We start from the raw sequence: 18,677 nt of genomic DNA, 5'->3' as shown, positions 1-18,677 counted from the left end.
TAACCGATACACTCCGACTCGCCAGCAAGGATGGCATCCCTCGCCTCATTACTGGAGCAATCACAACGATTGCAACAGTCACACTACCGAGTCGAGAATGAACTTCCCTCGATAAACTTGGGTTTAGATCAAATCGAATCTCAATCCCGCAAGATCGCCGCGAAATCCCTCAAAGACACATCCTCGACGACTGGAGGAGGAAACGCAGCGTACATCTTGGCGAGTGGAGGAGTCAACGCGGATCAATTATCTTCTCACATTAATCAACTCGCGAGCCCTTCCGTCACTTTCGAGCCTCTCTTACCGTTGAGCGATACAGATATCGAAGGGTATTTGAAACATACTCATGAACAGACGATTATTTCGGCGATTGAGGAAGGGAGGAGAGCGACTCAGGCGGATTTTTATAGGAGGTTGGAAGCGAACAGTAGGAACAACTGGGAGAAACAGAAGGAGAAACTGTTCGAGGAATTAGGGAGACATCAAATCAATACGAATGAGACTCCCGCGGCGAAGAAGCACAAGGGTGCCTCGAAAGATTTCGAACGAGGTGTAAGTTATCTCCTTCACTCCCTCTCTCTCGTATGGCTTAACTGAATCTCGTTGTATGATGGCAGTCACCTTCAACTCCTCAACTCGGCGCCAACTCTTCCCTCCAAATGCACTCGAAAATGATGCGTTACGACCTCGTAATTCGAAAACTGAACCAATTCCGACGAGAAGGATACGCCTTCGGACTCGTATCTGCTTTGGGAGAAGCTTCAGTCTCTCCTTCTTCGGGAGGGAACTCGGTTGATTCAGTGAGTCACAAATGTGTTCTCCTTTCTCAAGATGCAAGTTTCCCTGACTCTCGACAACTCACTCGACAGAAATCAACTCAGACTACCGAAACCTGGCGATTGCTAGCCCACCTCGTACAAGAACGAGATGTCCTTCAAGGCGAATTCCAACGAAAAGCACTCCAAGAACGCTGTTACGCATCCGCCTATCTCGGTTCGAGCGACTCTATCGAAGCGGTCGAGTTGAGACGGATGATCACGGATGGAGGGAAGACCTACTTGGAGGAACAGTCAGTGCTTCCACTCCTCACAATTTTTGTGAAGTAGCGACGCATTTGACACCTATTGGAGTTAGATTCATGAATTATGTCGAGAAGACTCTAGCTAGTAGACCGGCAGAAGCAAACCTTGGAGGTATTCCGTCGGTACAGAACAAGATTCGAGCGTTCTTGAATGTTAAATACCTCAAGAATGGAAACTGGTCAAACTCATCTCTCGAGGTTCGTTTCATTCCGTCTGTTTCCCCTACGATGAATGGCTCGGACTGACGATTCAACGTGTAGATCGCGAACAACACACCGGTTTGGGCTAGGATTTACTACCTACTCCGATCGGGACATTCGAAAGAAGCGTTAGATTTCGCACTCGAAAACGAAAGATCGATCGAAGGACTCGAGAAGAGTTTCGTTGCCTACTTCAAAGCCTGGTTAGACTCTCCCGATCGACGGTATGTCTACTCTCTTCCTATCCGCTCGTTCATCTCAACTGATAGACGAGTGTGTCGACAGACTTCCGAAACTCCTTCGAGATCGATTCCTCTCCGAATACAATCAACGAATCCGTTACACCTCTTCCTCTTCCGACCCTTACAAACAAGCTCTTTACAAGCTCCTCGGTCGGGTCGAACTGAACCGTCGAAACGTCGCTGGAGTGACTCAAACGACCGAAGATTGGTTATGGTTCCAACTCTCGTTGATTCGAGAAGAAGAGTCAGAAGGCGGACAAGGAGGAGAAGGAGGGTTCGAGAAGTATGGGCTGAGGGAGTTGGCGAATGTGTTGAAAAAGTTTGGGGAGAGTCATTTCGATCCAAAGGGGAACAGACCGTTACTTTATTTCCAGGTTTTGTTGATCTCGGGTCAATTCGAATTGGTGAGTTCTTCATGGTCCTACGACGTCGATATAGCCTGTTGACGTTCCCACGTTGCGAGCAGGCCATCGCGTTCCTTCAACAACATCCTCAATACCAAGCAGATGCGGTTCACTTCGCGATCGCTCTCGAGTATTACGGTCTCTTGAGGGTTCCTCCTCGTTCAAAGATCGCCGATGTCGAACTCCGTGAGTTCTGCTCGCTCTTTAAGTATCTTCTCCCACTTTACTTACTCAGTAGCGGAACCCCAGTCGTCGACGCATCAACCTCTACTCCTTCTCTCTCCTTCTCCCGTCTGATCCACCGTTACACTCGCTCTTTCGTGCACACCGACGCCCTTGAAGCACTTCAATACCTCTATTTGATCTGCTTGAACGCCGATCTACCGGGAGAACAAGGGAAAGAACAAATCGAATTGGCGCATGAATTCGTGAGGGAATTGGTTATGGAGACGAGACAATACAGTACTTTGTTGGGAGACGTTCGAAATGACGGAACCAAGATCGTAAGCACTCTACCTCTTGAATCGCAACGAGCTGTTCGAAAGCTGACGAAATCTCGAGTTTCTGTCCTCAGCCTGGTCAAATCGAAAAAGATCTCAAACTCCTCCATCTCCCCGACGCTCGAACCTACTTGCTCTCGATCGTTAAATCCGCCGCTTTACGAGCTGACACGGAACAACGATTCAGCGAAGCGATCTTGTTATACAACCTCGCGGAAGAATACGATTCGGTCGTTTCGGTCTTGAACCTCGAACTTTCGAATTCACTCTCGAAACCCTCTACTTCCTACGTGAACCAGACTGGAGGATCTCTCGACGGAAACAAATACTTCACTCAACGAGAGGGAGGAACGATCGGAATGACGGCTGCCGCTCAAGGAGGAACGGGAGGACAAGACGTTAGTGAGATCGCGAAGAGTATCCTCGAGCATTACGATAGGAGTAGTTCGATGGCGAGTAGGGTTGGGAGGAAGAGGAGGGAAACTTGTGAGGTGTTGATGAAGTTGAAACAGGCGATGGGATTGTATGAACAAACTAAACTTGAACAAGCTTTACAGGTCAGTTTCTCTTCATCCTGTTCATGCCCTGTCTGGGACTTGCGCTGACTCTTTCTGATTGGGATAGACTATCGAATCGACTTCGTTGATCCCTCTCTCGTCCGACTTGGTGACGATCATTCGAGCTTCCGAAGAACTAAAGGAAGTCGACGATACGATCGTTCGCAACCTCGACATTATTCTCCTAACGACAATGACGATCCTCTACAAACTCCACCAACAATTGAAAGATTCTCCGTTTGGAGGGGATCAAAGTCGACAACAGAAAATGATTGAATTGAGGAGTAAAGGGAGGAGTTTGATGATGTTTGCTGGAATGGTGAGTCCTCGCTTCACTCTCACTGAAGAACGTCGATAGCTGATGATCTTCTGGATGCGTGAACTCACAGTTGAGGTACAGGTTGACGAGCGAAACTTATTCTCAATTAACGAGGTTGGACGTTTTCTTGCACTAGTAGTATTTTTGCGGGCCCTGAAAACATACGAAGATCTGCTCATACCTGTGCCCTTCTGTGTGAGTGTCGTCATCGCGCGACTTTGAGGATTTTGAACGAGTCGACGAAAGAATTGTTGAGAGAACTTCACCTCAATCCATAATTATCTCCCGAACTGCATCCGACAGAGCACGGAGATCCTTAGGGAAGGACAGATTGAACAGGGTATCGCAGAAGGATCGCCTGTGCTTCATCAGACCGCTATCAATTCTCATCAATTTCGACCACTTCAACGCGCGTTTCCGCCTCTTAACCCTCGCGAGCACCTTCAGGGAGCAGTGAGTGGCGATCTCGGTGATCTCGAATGGCAGATCCGCCTCCTCCGTCTCTCTCGACCTTCTCCCTCTCTTCAACATCTCATCACCCTTCTCCCTCAACTTCCTCTCCCCATGCCTCTCACTTCCCACCCTCTGCGACTCGCCCGAATCACAAGAAAGCGAAAGACAGCAGAAGGGTCTCAATAACGAGTATTGGGGGACACGGAGGATTCAGCGTCGAGAGAGATTGGCAATTACCTCGAGGAGGAGGGGAAGGGATGCAGAGGAGGGTCAGTCAGGGAGAGGGAAGTGGGATTGCGGCGGAAACTAAACGATGTGAGTCGAGAGGATCTCATTTGAGCCTGTGGAGAGAAAGAAAAGGAGCTTTGCGAGATGTGGGGTTTACTCAGGAGGAACAGGATTGGGCTATTGCCTACGAGAAGCGTATCAGGACAGAGAGGTCATAACAGCGAGGGCTCTGCGGATGAAAGTAGAGGGTCAGAGAGGGAAAAATACTGATTCACTGAACAATGCGCCTGCAGATGAGGACTTTACGACGACGGATTGGGTACAGGACACGCTACTGGAACGTTCGAGACGGAAGTACGAAGCAGAGAATGCGACGAGAACGATAGGTCAGAGTATGAGTGCCGTCATGTGGAGAATTATCGAAGGAGGAATGAGTTGGTTCGTCGTTAGTCTCGTCGGTAAGCTCTTTCTCTCTCGAGGTGACTGGGCGCTATTCTGACCAATGTTCTCCTGTCGTTGTCGTTGGCGAACAGGCGCTGCGATCGGACTTCAAGCAGCTCTTTCGTCAATCCTGACAACTTGGCTTTCCGACCTCAAACTCGGGTACTGCTCTCAAGGCTGGTACTTGAACCACAAATTCTGCTGCTGGGAGATCGAGGAGGAACTGTGCGAAGATTGGAAAACTTGGACTTCGTTCTCGGCGATTCAATGGGGAGTTTACGTCGCGTTCGCCGTGAGCTTCTTTCCCTCTCCACTACCTGTCTCCGCTCCCTACTCTCAATGGACGTTGTCAAACTAACTTCGAACTATTCACGATCCTCGTAGGCACTCTTTGCATTCTCTTGCGCTTTTATCGTCAAGTCTTTCGCTCCATACGCCGCTGGATCAGGAATCTCGGAAATCAAGTGTATCTTATCAGGGTTCTTCATTCGAGGTTTCCTTTCGTTCGAGACGATGACCGTCAAAGCTCTCACCCTCGTCAGTCTCCTTACATCTCACTCTTCAACGACGTGTCTGATATTCTCGTTTGAGCGTTGTCTTTCAGCCGATAGCGATCGCCTCAGGTCTGTCGGTCGGCAAAGAAGGTCCCTCAGTACATGTTGCGAGCGCGATCGGACATGTCGTCGCGAGTTCCTTCAGTCGGTTCAAACGGAGTCAAGGTGAGTTTCTCTCGCGCAAGTCTGTCGGACTTGACTCATAGTGATTCCTTACGATACACACAGTCAAGATGCGAGAGATCGTTACAGCCGCCTCTGCTGCTGGAGTCGCTGTAGCTTTCGGTTCTCCGATCGGTGGAGTCTTGTTCTCCCTCGAGGTAAGTCACTTTCCTGTTCCGCTTGAGTCCGCTTCTGACATCGTCGACTCGGCTTTGCTCCATTGTTCAGGAAATGACGATCAATTGGCCGATCAAGACAATGTGGAGGAGTTTCTTCTGCGCTCTCGTTGCGAACGTCGTTCTATCCGTGCGGATCCTCTCTCTTTCTTCTTGTCCTTCTGCTGCGGAAGTTGACTCTGGTACATTCGAATCACAGGCGATGAACCCTTTCAGGACCGGGAAACTCGTATTGTTCCAGGTTCAATACGATCGAGATTGGCATTTCTTCGAATTAGGGTTCTTCATTCTCATCGGAGTTTTCGGCGTACGTCCCCCTCCGTCGATCCAATGCATTCTCTGACTCACACGTAGAGATGTTTGCAGGGGCTCTACGGAGCATTCGTCATCAAATACAACCTCCAAGTCGCCGCGTTTCGTCGAAAACATCTCGGGTCTTCCGCCATTTCCGAAGCCGTCATTCTTGCGACCTTGACGGCTTCAGTCGGGTTCTTGAACAAGTTCTTGAGGATCGATATGAACGAAATGTTGGATGTTTTGTTCAGAGAATGCGAAGGGGGAGGAGATTACGAAAATCTATGCCAGTACGTTTCGCTCGCTCCCTGGCGCTCACTGTTACGACTTCTAAGAGACGGCCGACTGACTGAGATCGTCGTGAGAGCAGAACTTGGGCACAATGGAGAATGGTCAATTCGCTTCTACTCGCAACGTTCCTCAGGACTTGTCTGGTCGTTATCTCGTACGGATGCAAAGTCCCCGCAGGAATCTTCGTCCCCTCGATGGCAGTCGGAGCTACATTCGGAAGAATGGTCGGAATCCTTGTCAAAGCGTTGTATCGGTAAGTTCAACCTCCATCTGGATCTAACGGGACGGGTACTGAATGACTCGTGTATATATATGAGTAGAGCGCATCCTACATGGAGTATGTTTGCAGCGTGTGATCCAGAGAAACCTTGTATCACTCCCGGGACTTACGCTTTCCTTGGTGCCGCTGCTGGTCTCGCGTGAGTTTCTCTTCTCAACTCCCCTTCTGTACCACGAGAGCTGACATCATTTGCAGTGGTATCACGAGGATCACGGTCACGGTCGTTGTCATCATGTTCGAACTGACAGGAGCTTTGACCTATATTCTACCGACTATGGTGAGTTCTCTTCCCTCGACCTACTCCCGCATTCGAGTGCTCGCAGTTAACGATGTCGTTTCTAGATCGTCGTGATGGTAACGAAGGCGGTCAGTGATCAATTCGGAAAAGGAGGAATCGCAGATCAAATGATCAAATTTAATGGGTACCCTCTCCTCGAGAACGACGATCACGCTTTCGGTGTATCTGGTGAGACGAAACTCTGCTCGACGATCACAGTATCTTATCTTGTGTGCTGACGTGGGTAGAAATTCCTCTCGCAGTCGCGGCGGTCATGAGGAAAGATTTGGTTTTCTTGCCTTCGAGAGGCATGTCCCTCGATGAACTTCGTAAGCTCGTTCTCCACGCATTGAAGATGTGATCTGGCGCTTAATTCGTGTCGAGAGTTTTGCTTGCAGAACGCCTACTCGATACAACAAAGTATCAAGGTTTCCCCGTCGTTCGTAGTCGAAAAGATCTCACGCTATTGGGAGACATCTCGAGGAGCGATCTCAAGCTCGCCATAGGTACGTACACGTCTCTTTGCTGCAGTCGCTGAGCTTGACTGACCACCCTATACTCGCCTCGATTCCGACAGAAAAAGCGCAAGACTCTCACTTGATTCCACCAGATGCTCCTTGTCTGTTCTGCCCGGAAGACTCGGGGCCGACGTCTCTCCGAGGTACAAGCGAAGAAGTGAATCGAAATCATCCAGACGAATGGGACGGAGGGGAAGAAGGATTCGTCGATTTCACTTCGTTCGTTAATCAAGTGAGTCCTTCTCTGCACCTTATCCCCGTTGATTCTGGCTGAATGGTACTTTCCTCGACTCTCGCAGACACCCTTGACGGTTTCTCCGAAACAACCGCTCGAATTCGTGATGCAACTTTTCCGTCGAATGGGGTAAGTGAACTCCATCTCTGTCGAATACGCGCTTCTGCTGATCAACTCTTGCATACAGCCCTCGAGTGATTCTCATCGAACGATTCGGTCTCCTCGTCGGTCTCGTTTCCGTCAAAGATTGTCTCAAGTACACTCTCGCGCACGAACACTCTTCCTCAGCTTCGAGCGGTCTAGGAGATAACGGAGGAGCCGAGGAACTCGAAGCTACCCTCAACGAGCTGAGACTGTGGGTCAAAGATGTCAAGCGATGGATTGCCGAGAAGATCACGGGGCGAGAGTCGCTTTCAAGTCCAGTTATTTCGAGGATGGGAAGTTATGTGGGAGTCGTCGCGCTCGATGACAGCGGAGAAGAAGATCGAGCGAGAAGATGGACAGCAGGTGAGGATGTTGTAGACGACCGAAGTCGGCGGAAAACATAGATAAATAGCGAATAAAATTCTCTCTCTTGCGATCATGTCTCTCTCTCTCTCGACGCTTGAGATAGAAAGAAATGAGAGAATAACGAAGCTCAATGATGATTTAGCAGGAGATTTGATAAACAAGATGCCGAAAGAGGTTGATTCGATCTACTTCAAAGGTCCCAGCAACGAATCCTCCTCGTCGAAGGGATTGAATCCGCCCGGGCTCGCGTTGTCTCCTCCAGTGAGGGTAGTCGTCGTGGCCGAGGTCGTCTTCGGAGAGCTGGTCGATCGAGGCCAATCGAAAGGAGGAGTGTATCGAGCAGAGAGAGGGGCAGACGAGTTCGCGAACTCCATTCGAGATTTGGCGGGAGGCGAGATCGGAGAGGGATAAGTTGCCGAAGTAGGTGAAGGGAGAGCGGAACTCGTGCCTCCTCCTCCTCCTCCTCCTCCTCCTCCGTTTGCATTCGTGAGCGAGGAAGACGAGAGACCGTTTCGAATGAGTTGAGGCGCTCCAAATCCTGGAATCGAAGGGACCGATACCGTACGAGCGTGAGGTTGTTGTTGATGTTGCTGGACGAAGGGGAACGCAAAGGCTTTCGCATCGGGATTGAGCGAGAGACCAGCACGAGGAAGATCGTCGGTCAAGTCTTGAGACGGCGAGAGTCGATGCAGGATGTTCGAACCGATGACTCCGATATTTTCCCCGGGAACTGGGGGAGGCATTGAAGCGATCGCGGGAGAAGAAGAAGGAGTAGAATCCCAGGGACCAAAGGGGGAACCAGGAGGAGGACCGAGGGGAGAAGTTGTCGCAGAGTGAGGACCGTTCGGCTGGTGGAACAAGTCGGGTCGAAGAGTCATGAACGATGATTGTAGCTCGTCCGCGAGTCCTCCTGCTCCTACTTCTCCCTCCGCTTCGTGAAACTCGTCATCCTTCGTCTCCTCCTCGACTGCCTCGAGTTCGTCCTTCCTCTCTTGCTTCGTCTCCTCACTCGAGCGTCTCGATCCCATCGAAGGCGCGTCGACATCCAACCCTAATCCTTTCCAATCGCTCATTGATCCAAAGTGACTCCTCAAGGTCGGGGAATCGGGCATGACGAAATCGTCGTTGTCATCGTCGTCGAGCATGTGGAACAGTTGACTCGGGATCAAACTCGTCTGATGCGGGGTCATTGGACTGAGGGGACCATCGACGCCGGGAGATTGTGAGCCGGCGAGGAGACCAGAGTCGAGGTATTGCATCGGGAGAGCGAGACTTCGAAGTCCGTCATCTCCGGCTTGTTGAGTTGCGGAATTGTCGATATCGAAGGGTAAGAAGTGAGAAGGAATGTCGTCGGCGGAAGGAAGGGAATTCGTCGCGCGATGTTGAAGTCGATGCTCGAGGAAGCCGGTCTGCGGGAGAGTTGTCGCTCCGCTGTTCGAGGAGGAATTCGCGGCAGGATACGACGAGGGCCAACCTCCATTCTGTTCGTTCGAGGCGGCGGCGGCTCCAGAAGAAGGATAGGCGGAAGGGTCGTCGAGAGGGGAAACGGGATGCGAAAGAGTCGGAGAAGAAGGAGCGGATTGAAACGTGCCGGTGTGAGGATCGTAGTGACCTGAACGGATACTCGTCGGACGAGAAGAAGTCGCAGATAGAGGATGAACGTAAGGGTAATTGCGTCGACCGTACGCTCCATGACCGAAGGGGACTGCGAACGCGTTTGCGACAGCTCCGACTCCTCCAAACGTCGCGGTCGTGACTTGTTGAGGTTGAGGAGGCTGAGGGGGAAGAGCGTACATCGACGGGGGACCTCCGAGACCGTTTCGAGCGGCAACGACTCCCGCTAACTGAGCGAGTTCGTTTCGACGAGACGCTAGTAATTCCCTCCTGACGTCGAGTTTCTTCTCCATTTCGTTGACTTTCTGCAAGACCTCTTCGTGTCCTTGTTCTCGTTCCTTGAGTTCTTCCTTCTTCTTACTGACATCTTCGGCAAGTTTTCTTTCCCGCTCTTGACGATCTCGTTTCTTCTTCTCTTTCCTCTCGACCTGTTCCAACTCTTTCTTCTCCAACTTGCTAATCTCGCCCCTCAGTTTCTCGACTCGTTTCTGAACTTCCTTGACGACGCTCTTTCGTTCGTTCAATTCCCTCTCCGCCTCGGCTCGACTCGCATCCGCCGCTCGTTTCGCTTCTTCCAATCCTTTCGTTTTCGTTTTCAATTCGGCCCTGAACGTATCTTCGTCCTTCTTCTTCCCCCTCAACACTTCCAATTCATCTCGTAACCGTTTCTCACTTTCCCGAGTTTGAGCTCTCAATTCCGTCAATTGAAGTTGTAGTTCGACGAGAATCGGATCGGGAGGTTTGCCCGTTTGCGTAGAGTCGTATTGTACAGGTGAAGAAAGTTTCGAATCCGATTTGCCTTGAGTTGCGAGAGCTGAAGAAGATGGTGAATCGTGCGAGTTTGGTGTTGCTCCGGAATTCCCGGATCCTCTTTCGAGATTCGCTGCCGCACGTTCAGCCGCTTCGTCTCGTTCTCGGGCTGCACTTTCGGCTTTGCTCTTGAGTCGAGTGAGGGACGTCGGACTACTGCGACGTTGACCGGCGCGGAAGATTCGTTTGCTGACGGAGATTGAACGGGAGGTGGGATTCGAGGCGGATGCTGAGGAAGGGGATTGAGGTGGAGTCGAAGAAACATCGCCTGACCGAGGGGATGGGATGCTGGGATCTTGAGAAAGGGGTGACGAGGTATAAGGAGCGTTTGGCGCGGTTTGTGTTCGGGAGTCTGCGAAGAAACGGAGTTGATGAGTATCGAGATTCTCGAGAGGCAACTCTTTCTGCATACTCACCCTTGAGATCGTCTTGAACTGAAACTACTCTGACGCCTCTCTCGAGTCTCCCTCTTCTCTCTTCTTGTTCATTTTCCTCTCCTTCCCACCATTTCAAAGCGTACCATCTCCCAAAAACTCCCAACCATAATTCGCCTCCTAATCCTAGGAGCGCGTTCAGTTCAGAGTTGCGATTCGGGGAAGAAGCGGTCGAGCGGGATTGAGCGTTGGGTCGAGATGAAGGAACGTAAACGGTGCTGAAGAAGTGGTACGAAGTGAACTTGTACGACGGAGTTCGAACTGCGAGACTGATTCGATTCGAGAACGGAACGACGTAGGAGGCCTTGTCGTGCTTGAGCGCGATAGAATCGGCAGTCGTGGTTGTTGTCGAATTCGAAGTTTTCCCGTTTGTGACAACTGCGCCATTTTTGCCCCGCTTATTCCCAGGTTGCGAAGCTGTCAAATTGCCCGAGGACGCGCTCTCCGTAGCGTTGAGATCTGTAGGCTTGTTGCTGTTCGAGGCCGAAGAATTTGACCGAGTTGGCGAAGCGGAGGACAATCGTTGAAGGTGAGTGTGGAACGAGAGCGAAGTAACGTGGGTTCGGAACGAGGTTGGGTTCGGGTTGGTGAGATAGGCTACAAGGTAAGAGGGCAAGGAAAGGTCAGTACAACGTAAGGAGAGAGGATTTGGGAGGATTGAGTTGAAACTGCTGGCACGCGACCTCGTCCCTTTCTAACGATTCCTGCCTTGACGTGACCGACTCATTGTCCTACAGCCATTCCTTTGTAGTACATCTTACCCTTGAGTGTGTACGTCGTTGGGTTTTTCACGCCGAATGAACCCCAGTTTGATCGACAATTTACATCGTCTTCCCTCTCGCGAACTCGAGCTTGACAGAGAGATCATGGTGCTCACCGAGGAAGCATAGAGCTAGCGCGAGTGCCCATCCTGACCACCAATCCGTTAACCCGGCCCCGTTAGTTCTTCCAAACCACGCTAGGCCGCCCGCGATTCCTCCTATTACGAGCGAAATCGCAGACATCTGCATGCAGCAGAATGCGGGTTCTTGGTCCTGCTGCTCTTCGGGGTGTCGGCACGAGGTCGAGTCGTGAGGAGTTGGGCGAGAAAGACAAACTCGCTTTCAGAGCTAAAAATTACTGTCTCCTCCGCGGTCTCACCTTGTAGCTTGCTTTCTGATTGCAGCATATTCGTTTAAGCTTCTGTAGCCTGATTTGAGCGGCCAGGAAGAGCAAACAAAAACAAGCGGGAAAAGGTAAATTAGACACCGCCGTCCAATCCATTTTCTGCGCGGCTTGAATCTAGCTGGATAGTCTTCTACAGTTCTAATGGATCTAGTTCACACCTTGGCAAATTTCCGACACAGAGTCGCTGCGTGTTGATGATGATGACGCTTGTTTCTCTCTTTTCTCTCCCTTCCACTTCCATTCCACACACTGCACCACGTCTTTCTTACTCCTCCGACGCCTATTCAGTACCACCCACGCCGCACCCAGTCCCACCATGTCTCTCAACTCCTACATCGTCGTATTCAAGAAGCCTGAAGAAGCGGAAGCCTCTGACGACCACATTAGCGAATGTTGTTCGAAACTCGAGAAGTCTGGTGGAGAGTGAGTGACTACGCCTTTCGCTCAGACAAACTGTGTCGCTCTTCCGCTGCGTCTCTTCGTCGGATAGCCGTCGGAAAGTGGGGGCTAACCTGACTCGTTTCTCGTCGACAGGGTCAAACAACGTTACACTTCGAAAGTCATGAGAGGGTTCGCGGGAACTATGAGTGAGGATCTCAAGAAGGAATTCGAGGTAAGTCATAGCTTTTCACGTCTTGCGATGCCTCTCGTACGAAACCCTTTGTGTTCTCGAGCTGACATCTTTATTCCTTCTCTTTGTGCAAAGTCGCACCCCGGAGTCAAATACGTCGGTGAGTGCACACTGTTCGCGAGCGATTCGAGCTTCTGAGTCGAAAATCGCTGACTGTCTTTCGTTCTACAGAACCCGATGGTGCCGTTTCGATCTAAGGAGCGCATGATATTCTGTCTTACACTATACTTCTTACGTTCAGCTGTTCCAACGACATTTTGTACCTGTAAATCGACGGTTTTATATATCCAGATGATCGATTCGCATTTAGCGAAAGGCGAGCTTCGTAGCTCTCGTTGACGCTTCTTCTCAAACGACCGGTCCTTGAGGTAGTAGAACATAAGTCGTCGTTGCGACGTGAACGCTAAGCGTCGGGTAAGAGTCGTTGGTAAAAGGTAAGAATAAAAAGGTGGAAAACGATAAGAAAGACGAAGTAAGAGATATTGCGAGGGTCTATCCGGTGTAAAGTGGAATCCAGTTAAGAGACGAGAAGCGCGACGTGCGTCGAGAGCGTGGGTATCGAAGAAGGGAAAGGGTAAAAGGAGACAATTAAGCGTGTCCAAAACCGGAGGCGATCGCATTGAACATACTCGCGGTGGGACCAGTTGAGTCGTATACAGCCTGCAGACGACTCTTAGATCAATGAAGTCCCACGATTGAAGAGATGGAAAAAGAGAACGAACGATTCCAGCGAGTCCTTTCTGTTTCGCAAAATTGCCTTTCGCTTTGAAGCTGGCGTTATCTTCATAGGTGATGAAGATTCGCGAGGAAGGGTTGAACAGGAGTGGAGTCTGGGTGCAATTATCAAAGTAACGAGTGTAGCCAGCGAGTCCTTTCGAGAGGTCGGAACTCAAGAGCTGTCACATGCGAGAAAAGGTCAATTTTGTACACAGTCGAGATAATTCTCTGACGAGAAACGTACTTTCTGAGAAACGAGTTCTTTCGTCGTTGGCGTAGCGTCGTCGATTTTGGGAGAAGCGAGAGATTGGAACGAGATCGAAGGCGAGCCATTGTAAGTCGTGGTCGCGAGTTTCTTGCTGGCAGTCTTGAAGCGGTGAGAGTATCCAGGAACGCCCTATTGGAACAGCGAGAGAAGAGTAAGTCACGCAGCGAAGGGAAACCTGTGAGCTGAGTTTGAGCGACTCACGAGGAGCAGTTTGCAGGCGGGAACACCCTGTAGTAGACAACAGCGTTAGTCTCCTCTTTCTCATTATTGAGACCGAGAGCGACTTACCCAGCTAGTCCAATCCTTTACGCTTTGATCGATACTGTACGAGCTCGAATTGCACGTGTACAAAGCCGAGTGAGGTCCGCTGGTAGAAGACCAGGGCCCGTAGAAGTCATAGGTCATGAGTGCGATGTCTAGGACAACATTGAAGGAGTCAGCTAACGAGACGAGCGAGAGAGTGCGAAGAAACTTACAGTCGAGATTAGCTGCGAATTTCCTTAGATCCGTCATCTTTTGCCCATCAGCTCCGGTGATACTGTTCATTCATAGATTGCATCAGCTCGGTACACGCTGCCGAGTGACTAGAGCACAGACGAACCCTCCAGCCGGTACATCTGCAGAGATCGTGATTCCAGTCCCGAGAGTCGTCCTGAGGAGAGTGAAGAACTTGATGAGGTTTGCCGCATCGGTCGATCTCACGACGTTATTTCCAGCTCCTTGTTTACCGATGAACTCCCAATCGAAGGACACGGAGGTGAATCCATAGGTAGTGACCCAAGTTTTGACGGTTTGAGCGAACTTGTCTCGATTCTTCACCGTGGCGACAAGATTCGAGAAGTATTGAGATCCTTCCCAACCTCCTAGAGTGAGACCAGGTTTCTTCCCAGCGGTCTTTGCTGCAGCAACGAATTTCTTCAGACCTTCGAGGGTTGATCCGACGGGGAGCGCGAGACCGTCTTTCGTGGTGGGTGAAGCTGGTGCGCACAAAATACATTGTCAATCTCTGATTGAGCGGTTCTGGACCGCTTCGGACGACGAGGGGAACGAGGAAAGGGTCATCAAACACACCGAAATAAAAAACAACATCTCCTCTCTTCCAATCGATCTGTGAAGGAGTTTGAGCATTCGTCCAGGCAGGATAGTACTGAGAGAAGATCTTCGGTGGGCAGATTGCTGCACGAGGTGAGAAGGAACGAGGAGCGTGCGTTGAAGATGAATGGTCCAATCGAGCCGGGGAGGAAGCAGCGAGCGTGACGGTGATGCTGGTGAAAAGAGTGACAAGGGTCGGTAAACTCAGCAACATGGCGGGCGGAGTTGTTGGAGGAGTTTGGTCGAATGAAGAGAAGAAGAGGCAATTTGGAGTTTTCGAATGTTGAATGATCGGAATGTCGAGGTGCGTGAGGTTTGAATACGTTTCGTGGGACCAGCCCTGACTTTCGAATGTAGAGTAACAGATGAGGAACGGGGAAGAAAGAAGAGAAGCGGTCGAAGCGACGAAGTTTTGCCAAAACTCCTGCAGAAACGAATTCGAGACTTGTCGCACGATCTTCACCGAGGTCGACTTGGAGTTGCCTTTGTCTATCGAGGTGACAAGCTCTTCGTTGCGTTCCCGAGCGCGAAAACAAGGGAACAAGGGGAAAACGCGAACGAACGCAACAAGGTGCGAGCGCAACTGACCAAAGCTGTCCCGTTTTTGACGACGTGACTACTTCAGGCTCTTGTTTGGCCGACCTCAAGCTGAGCTCGACAAATAACTTCGCACACGGGCTTGCCAGGCGAGTGGACTCAGACGACAACGGGGACGAGGTATCGTGTTGAGTTCTTGTCGATTCGCGCAAAAACTGGTGCAGCTTTTTCCAGTGGCCTCGCGTGCGAGTCAAGCTTTCTTTGTGGGTCTCATACGCCACAGAAGATAAGCACGAACGCGATCTGGTGTAGCCTTGACTTTCGCGAGATGCCAGTGCGAGGGAGTTGTTCGAGAATCTGTTTTGCCACGATTGGCCTCGTCCGTAGGGTCCGACGGTTGCTGTTCCTCGATGTCATATGACTGTCAGCGTTAGAACGTTGTCCTCGTGCATTTGTAGATCCGCTCACCGTCAGGCTGAATGCTGAAGCCGTCTTTTCGTTACCTCAAACGAAGGCTCAGATCAATGAGATAGCGCTTATATCGAATCCTCGAGAACGCAGAGAGACGTCCCGAGAACTCAAGGTAGCGATAGCAGCCTGGGACCCGAAAGCGTGTCAACGAAAATGAGAGCGAAACTAAGAGAACAGAACCTCTGAGCGGTGACGGGGGAATGATCGGACTTTGACCGTGGCTCCGGGCATCTTTGAAGTATATATTCCTCGTGAGCCAGAGTTCACGAGACCAGAGGCAGCTATAAGACGACAAGAGCGTTCCAAAGCGAAAGAGCGAGAATCGAAGGTAACGAAGCGAATGCCAAACGATCGGGGACGCCGCGCGCAGCTCCATCGTCCTCGAGCATATGGAACTCGTCGGAAGTGAATAGTGAATGAATCGAGAGATGTTGGAGAGACAAAGTTGGTTGAGCGACGATCGGGGATTTCGCCGACTCGTCTTCCTCTTGTCTCCTCACCACGACAAGCCCGCCCACTCGAACGACTCCGTAGATTCAACAACTCAACACACCTAGCAACCCCTCTAGCACCTTCGATTGATCAAACTTTCGGTTCTTCTCGCTTGTTTCCTTCCCGTTTCGTCTCCCCTTCCCTTCGAAACCGCCTCTTCCACTCCAAAGCATGTCGGCCTCTACAGAGGCTGTACCAGCAACAACGTCGGATCAATCTACTATCATCTCCACCGCGGCTGAGCCAGTGAGTTGTCCCTTATCTTCCTGCCCCCCTCTCTCGCCTCTCTCCCTTGTTTTGTGTCCCCCCCACTTTCGACAATCACCTGCTCCCTTTCACACGCACTGTGCTGATACTATATCCTCTTGAAAGTCTACCTCGAAAACCGTAGCAGAGAGTTCGACGACTGCGACTTCTTCCCCTCCCGTTCGACCTCCGAAAGCAGCCAAGAGACCCAGCACTGCTTCTCTCCCGAACCAAACTCCGGCCGAACATGGAGCGGTAGAAGGTGCGCCAATCGCCTTGGGAGCACCCGCTGGAACGAGTGCCGCACAAGGAGGAGAGGTCCTTCCTTCGTCGACAATAACAACGACTTCAAACTCGAAGGAGGAATCGGTGAATGCAGGGAACGTAGCAAGGGATCAGAAGGAGGACGAAAAGACAGCAACGACGGCGTCGACGACGGCAAATTCGAGTGAAACCGCCAGTTCAAAACCCGTTTCGGCCTCGAAACCCGTTACTTCTTCCGCCTCCCCATCTGCTGCTCCCCCCAACACCACGACCGCGAATACTTCTCGTGCAGTTCCTTCTACTTCGACCTCGAAACCGACCACCGTCTCGAAAACTCCCAAGAAGAAACGGAAAGGACCATTCTCTTTCCTCTTTGCCTGCGTTCCCTGCATCTCGGATCCGGGTCACGATGATCACGCTCACTCACCTAATACGCAAAAGAAGCCCGTCTCGACCACCACCTCGACTCCGGCCACTCAAGCGAACCCGAAGAGTGAAAAGGTCGCTCAATCGGAACCAGTTTCACAATCAAGCGAGAAATCCATCGATGAGAAGTCGCCCATCGAGCCGACTTCGACTTCCCCCTCTGCCCCTATCGAACCTGAGAAGACGATCACTCCTCCTTCGACTGAACCCCTCGTCGCTGCTTCCCCTTCAACTCCGATCGCCGCTCCTCCTCCTTCTTCCTCTCCTTCTCCTCAAGGCGTTACTCTCCCTCGAGAAGAAACTGAAGGTGTCACTTCCGGAGCAGTCGTTCCTCCTGGTCAAGCGACTCTTCTCGCATCTCCTCCCGCCGTCGCCCCGAAATCTCGAAGAAGAAAGAGCGGAAAACATCCTCACTCATCCGGAACCGATGGAATCATCACTTCGGTGCCGGAACCTGGTGCACGACAGGGTGGGATCATTCTCGCTGGAGGTGGAGATTCCTCCGAAACTTCAGAAGACGGAAGTGAGGAAGATGAGGAGGAAGAATACCCGGAAGAAGAAGAGGAGGACGAGGAACAAAGTCTGATCGCAAGAGGTGGAGTTGGAATTCCGATTGGAGAAGACGGGTTACCTCATCCGTTATTGGAGGAATTGAGCGCGGATTTGAAAGGCAGGAAATGTTTAGTTTTGGATCTGGACGAAACCCTCGTTCATTCGAGTTTCAAGGTCAGTCTCCGCTCTCTTTTAAACCTGGCAATTCTTTGACTGACCATGTCGCTGCGACTTTCTCGTAGATGGTTCATCAAGCCGATTACGTCGTTCCCGTCGAGATCGAGAATCAATTCCACAATGTCTACGTTATCAAACGTCCCGGAGTCGATGGTGAGCTCCCTCCTCTTCTGTTCTCATCTTGAAGATAGGCTGACCCATCTCTGTCGTCAGGTTTCTTGAAAGCAATGGGAGAAATCTACGAGGTTGTCGTGTTTACCGCTTCCCTGTCGAAATACGCCGATCCAGTCCTCGACCAGCTTGACATTCACCGAGTCGTCAAGCATCGCTTGTTCCGAGAAAGCTGTTACAATAACAAAGGAAACTACGTCAAGGTAAATCCAACCTATTCTAGTTCTATACTCGAAAGTAGCTCACAAATTCTCTTGTAGGATCTCTCGCAACTCGGACGACCTATCGATGAATGTATCATCATCGATAACTCGCCTGCTTCCTACGTTTTCCACGTCAATAACGCTGTTCCGATTTCGAGTTGGTTCAACGATCCGTAAGTCTAATCTCCCGCTCCCGCAACTGTCACGATTTCCTCACTGATAACTCTCGTCTCGCTGGACAATAGTCACGACACTGAGCTCACCGACCTTGTTCCTTTCCTGACGGATCTTTCGACGGTCGACGATGTTCGGAGCGTCCTCGATGCAGGACTATATCAGCACCTCGCTCAACCATCAGAGAACGGTACCGACGACGTATTCAACCAGATCTAGAACGATAAAAGATGTTGTTGTCGATTTACCGGCAGGATCCTTTGCAACCGTTATTCCACTCTCAGTCCAGCATTCAAACCTACGCCATATTATTTTCGTCACTCGCCCTCGACCGATCATCTCTTTGCAGGAGGTCAGGGTGAAGATACCCCAACCCTTTCCATTCGACACTCGCTCGTCAGCTGTCGAGCAAAAATCTCCCCCTTGCTCTCTTCCCATTCTCTCTCGTTCTTAATGTGTTTCCCTTCCGTCTCTCTCTTGTTGATCTTTTCTTTCTTGGCTCGCTCGA

At 50.9% G+C, this 18,677-nt stretch overlaps 6 protein-coding genes across 6 annotated transcripts; 4 read left to right on the top strand and 2 right to left on the bottom strand.

The window, feature by feature from the left end:
- Positions 1–30: 30 nt before the first annotated feature.
- Positions 31–3,440, top strand: NIC96 (linker nucleoporin NIC96; the record flags this gene model as incomplete). The annotated part of the gene is made up of 11 exons (XM_076629685.1): positions 31–552; positions 618–800; positions 870–1,069; positions 1,135–1,279; positions 1,343–1,506; positions 1,568–1,928; positions 1,991–2,114; positions 2,178–2,431; positions 2,503–2,985; positions 3,053–3,304; positions 3,375–3,440. The coding sequence occupies 11 exons, from the start codon at positions 31–33 to the stop codon at positions 3,438–3,440; spliced, it is 2,754 nt and encodes a 917-aa protein (XP_076490312.1).
- Positions 3,441–3,783: 343 nt separating this feature from the next.
- Positions 3,784–7,761, top strand: JCM6883_006663 (chloride channel protein; the record flags this gene model as incomplete). The annotated part of the gene is made up of 18 exons (XM_076629684.1): positions 3,784–4,072; positions 4,279–4,443; positions 4,519–4,718; positions 4,811–4,963; positions 5,031–5,145; positions 5,209–5,300; positions 5,371–5,448; positions 5,518–5,625; positions 5,685–5,902; positions 5,983–6,156; positions 6,224–6,322; positions 6,379–6,460; positions 6,526–6,649; positions 6,724–6,789; positions 6,859–6,966; positions 7,038–7,210; positions 7,278–7,342; positions 7,401–7,761. The coding sequence occupies 18 exons, from the start codon at positions 3,784–3,786 to the stop codon at positions 7,759–7,761; spliced, it is 2,670 nt and encodes an 889-aa protein (XP_076490311.1).
- A 147-nt stretch (positions 7,762–7,908) lies between these two features.
- Positions 7,909–11,591, bottom strand: JCM6883_006662 (zinc ribbon domain-containing protein; the record flags this gene model as incomplete). The annotated part of the gene is made up of 3 exons (XM_076629683.1): positions 7,909–10,499; positions 10,564–11,178; positions 11,459–11,591. 3 exons carry the CDS (start codon positions 11,589–11,591, stop codon positions 7,909–7,911), a joined length of 3,339 nt encoding a protein of 1,112 aa, XP_076490310.1.
- A 473-nt stretch (positions 11,592–12,064) lies between these two features.
- Positions 12,065–12,576, top strand: JCM6883_006661 (uncharacterized protein; the record flags this gene model as incomplete). Its single annotated transcript, XM_076629682.1, has 4 exons — positions 12,065–12,171; positions 12,283–12,361; positions 12,455–12,479; positions 12,551–12,576. The coding sequence occupies 4 exons, from the start codon at positions 12,065–12,067 to the stop codon at positions 12,574–12,576; spliced, it is 237 nt and encodes a 78-aa protein (XP_076490309.1).
- Positions 12,577–12,967: 391 nt separating this feature from the next.
- On the bottom strand, positions 12,968–14,670 carry JCM6883_006660 (glycoside hydrolase family 18 protein; the record flags this gene model as incomplete). The annotated part of the gene is made up of 8 exons (XM_076629681.1): positions 12,968–13,039; positions 13,102–13,275; positions 13,341–13,493; positions 13,566–13,592; positions 13,653–13,780; positions 13,841–13,902; positions 13,966–14,341; positions 14,436–14,670. The coding sequence occupies 8 exons, from the start codon at positions 14,668–14,670 to the stop codon at positions 12,968–12,970; spliced, it is 1,227 nt and encodes a 408-aa protein (XP_076490308.1).
- A 1,457-nt stretch (positions 14,671–16,127) lies between these two features.
- On the top strand, positions 16,128–18,388 carry JCM6883_006659 (uncharacterized protein; the record flags this gene model as incomplete). Its single annotated transcript, XM_076629680.1, has 6 exons — positions 16,128–16,202; positions 16,329–17,618; positions 17,687–17,774; positions 17,835–17,995; positions 18,053–18,168; positions 18,241–18,388. 6 exons carry the CDS (start codon positions 16,128–16,130, stop codon positions 18,386–18,388), a joined length of 1,878 nt encoding a protein of 625 aa, XP_076490307.1.
- Positions 18,389–18,677: the final 289 nt, after the last annotated feature.

Source organism: Sporobolomyces salmoneus (genome assembly GCF_050403485.1).
Source record: "Sporobolomyces salmoneus JCM6883 DNA, S_salmoneus_JCM6883_v1_ctg6, whole genome shotgun sequence".
NCBI classification, from domain to species: Eukaryota; Fungi; Basidiomycota; class Microbotryomycetes; order Sporidiobolales; family Sporidiobolaceae; genus Sporobolomyces; species Sporobolomyces salmoneus.
This window is presented reverse-complemented; position numbering and strand designations above follow the sequence as displayed.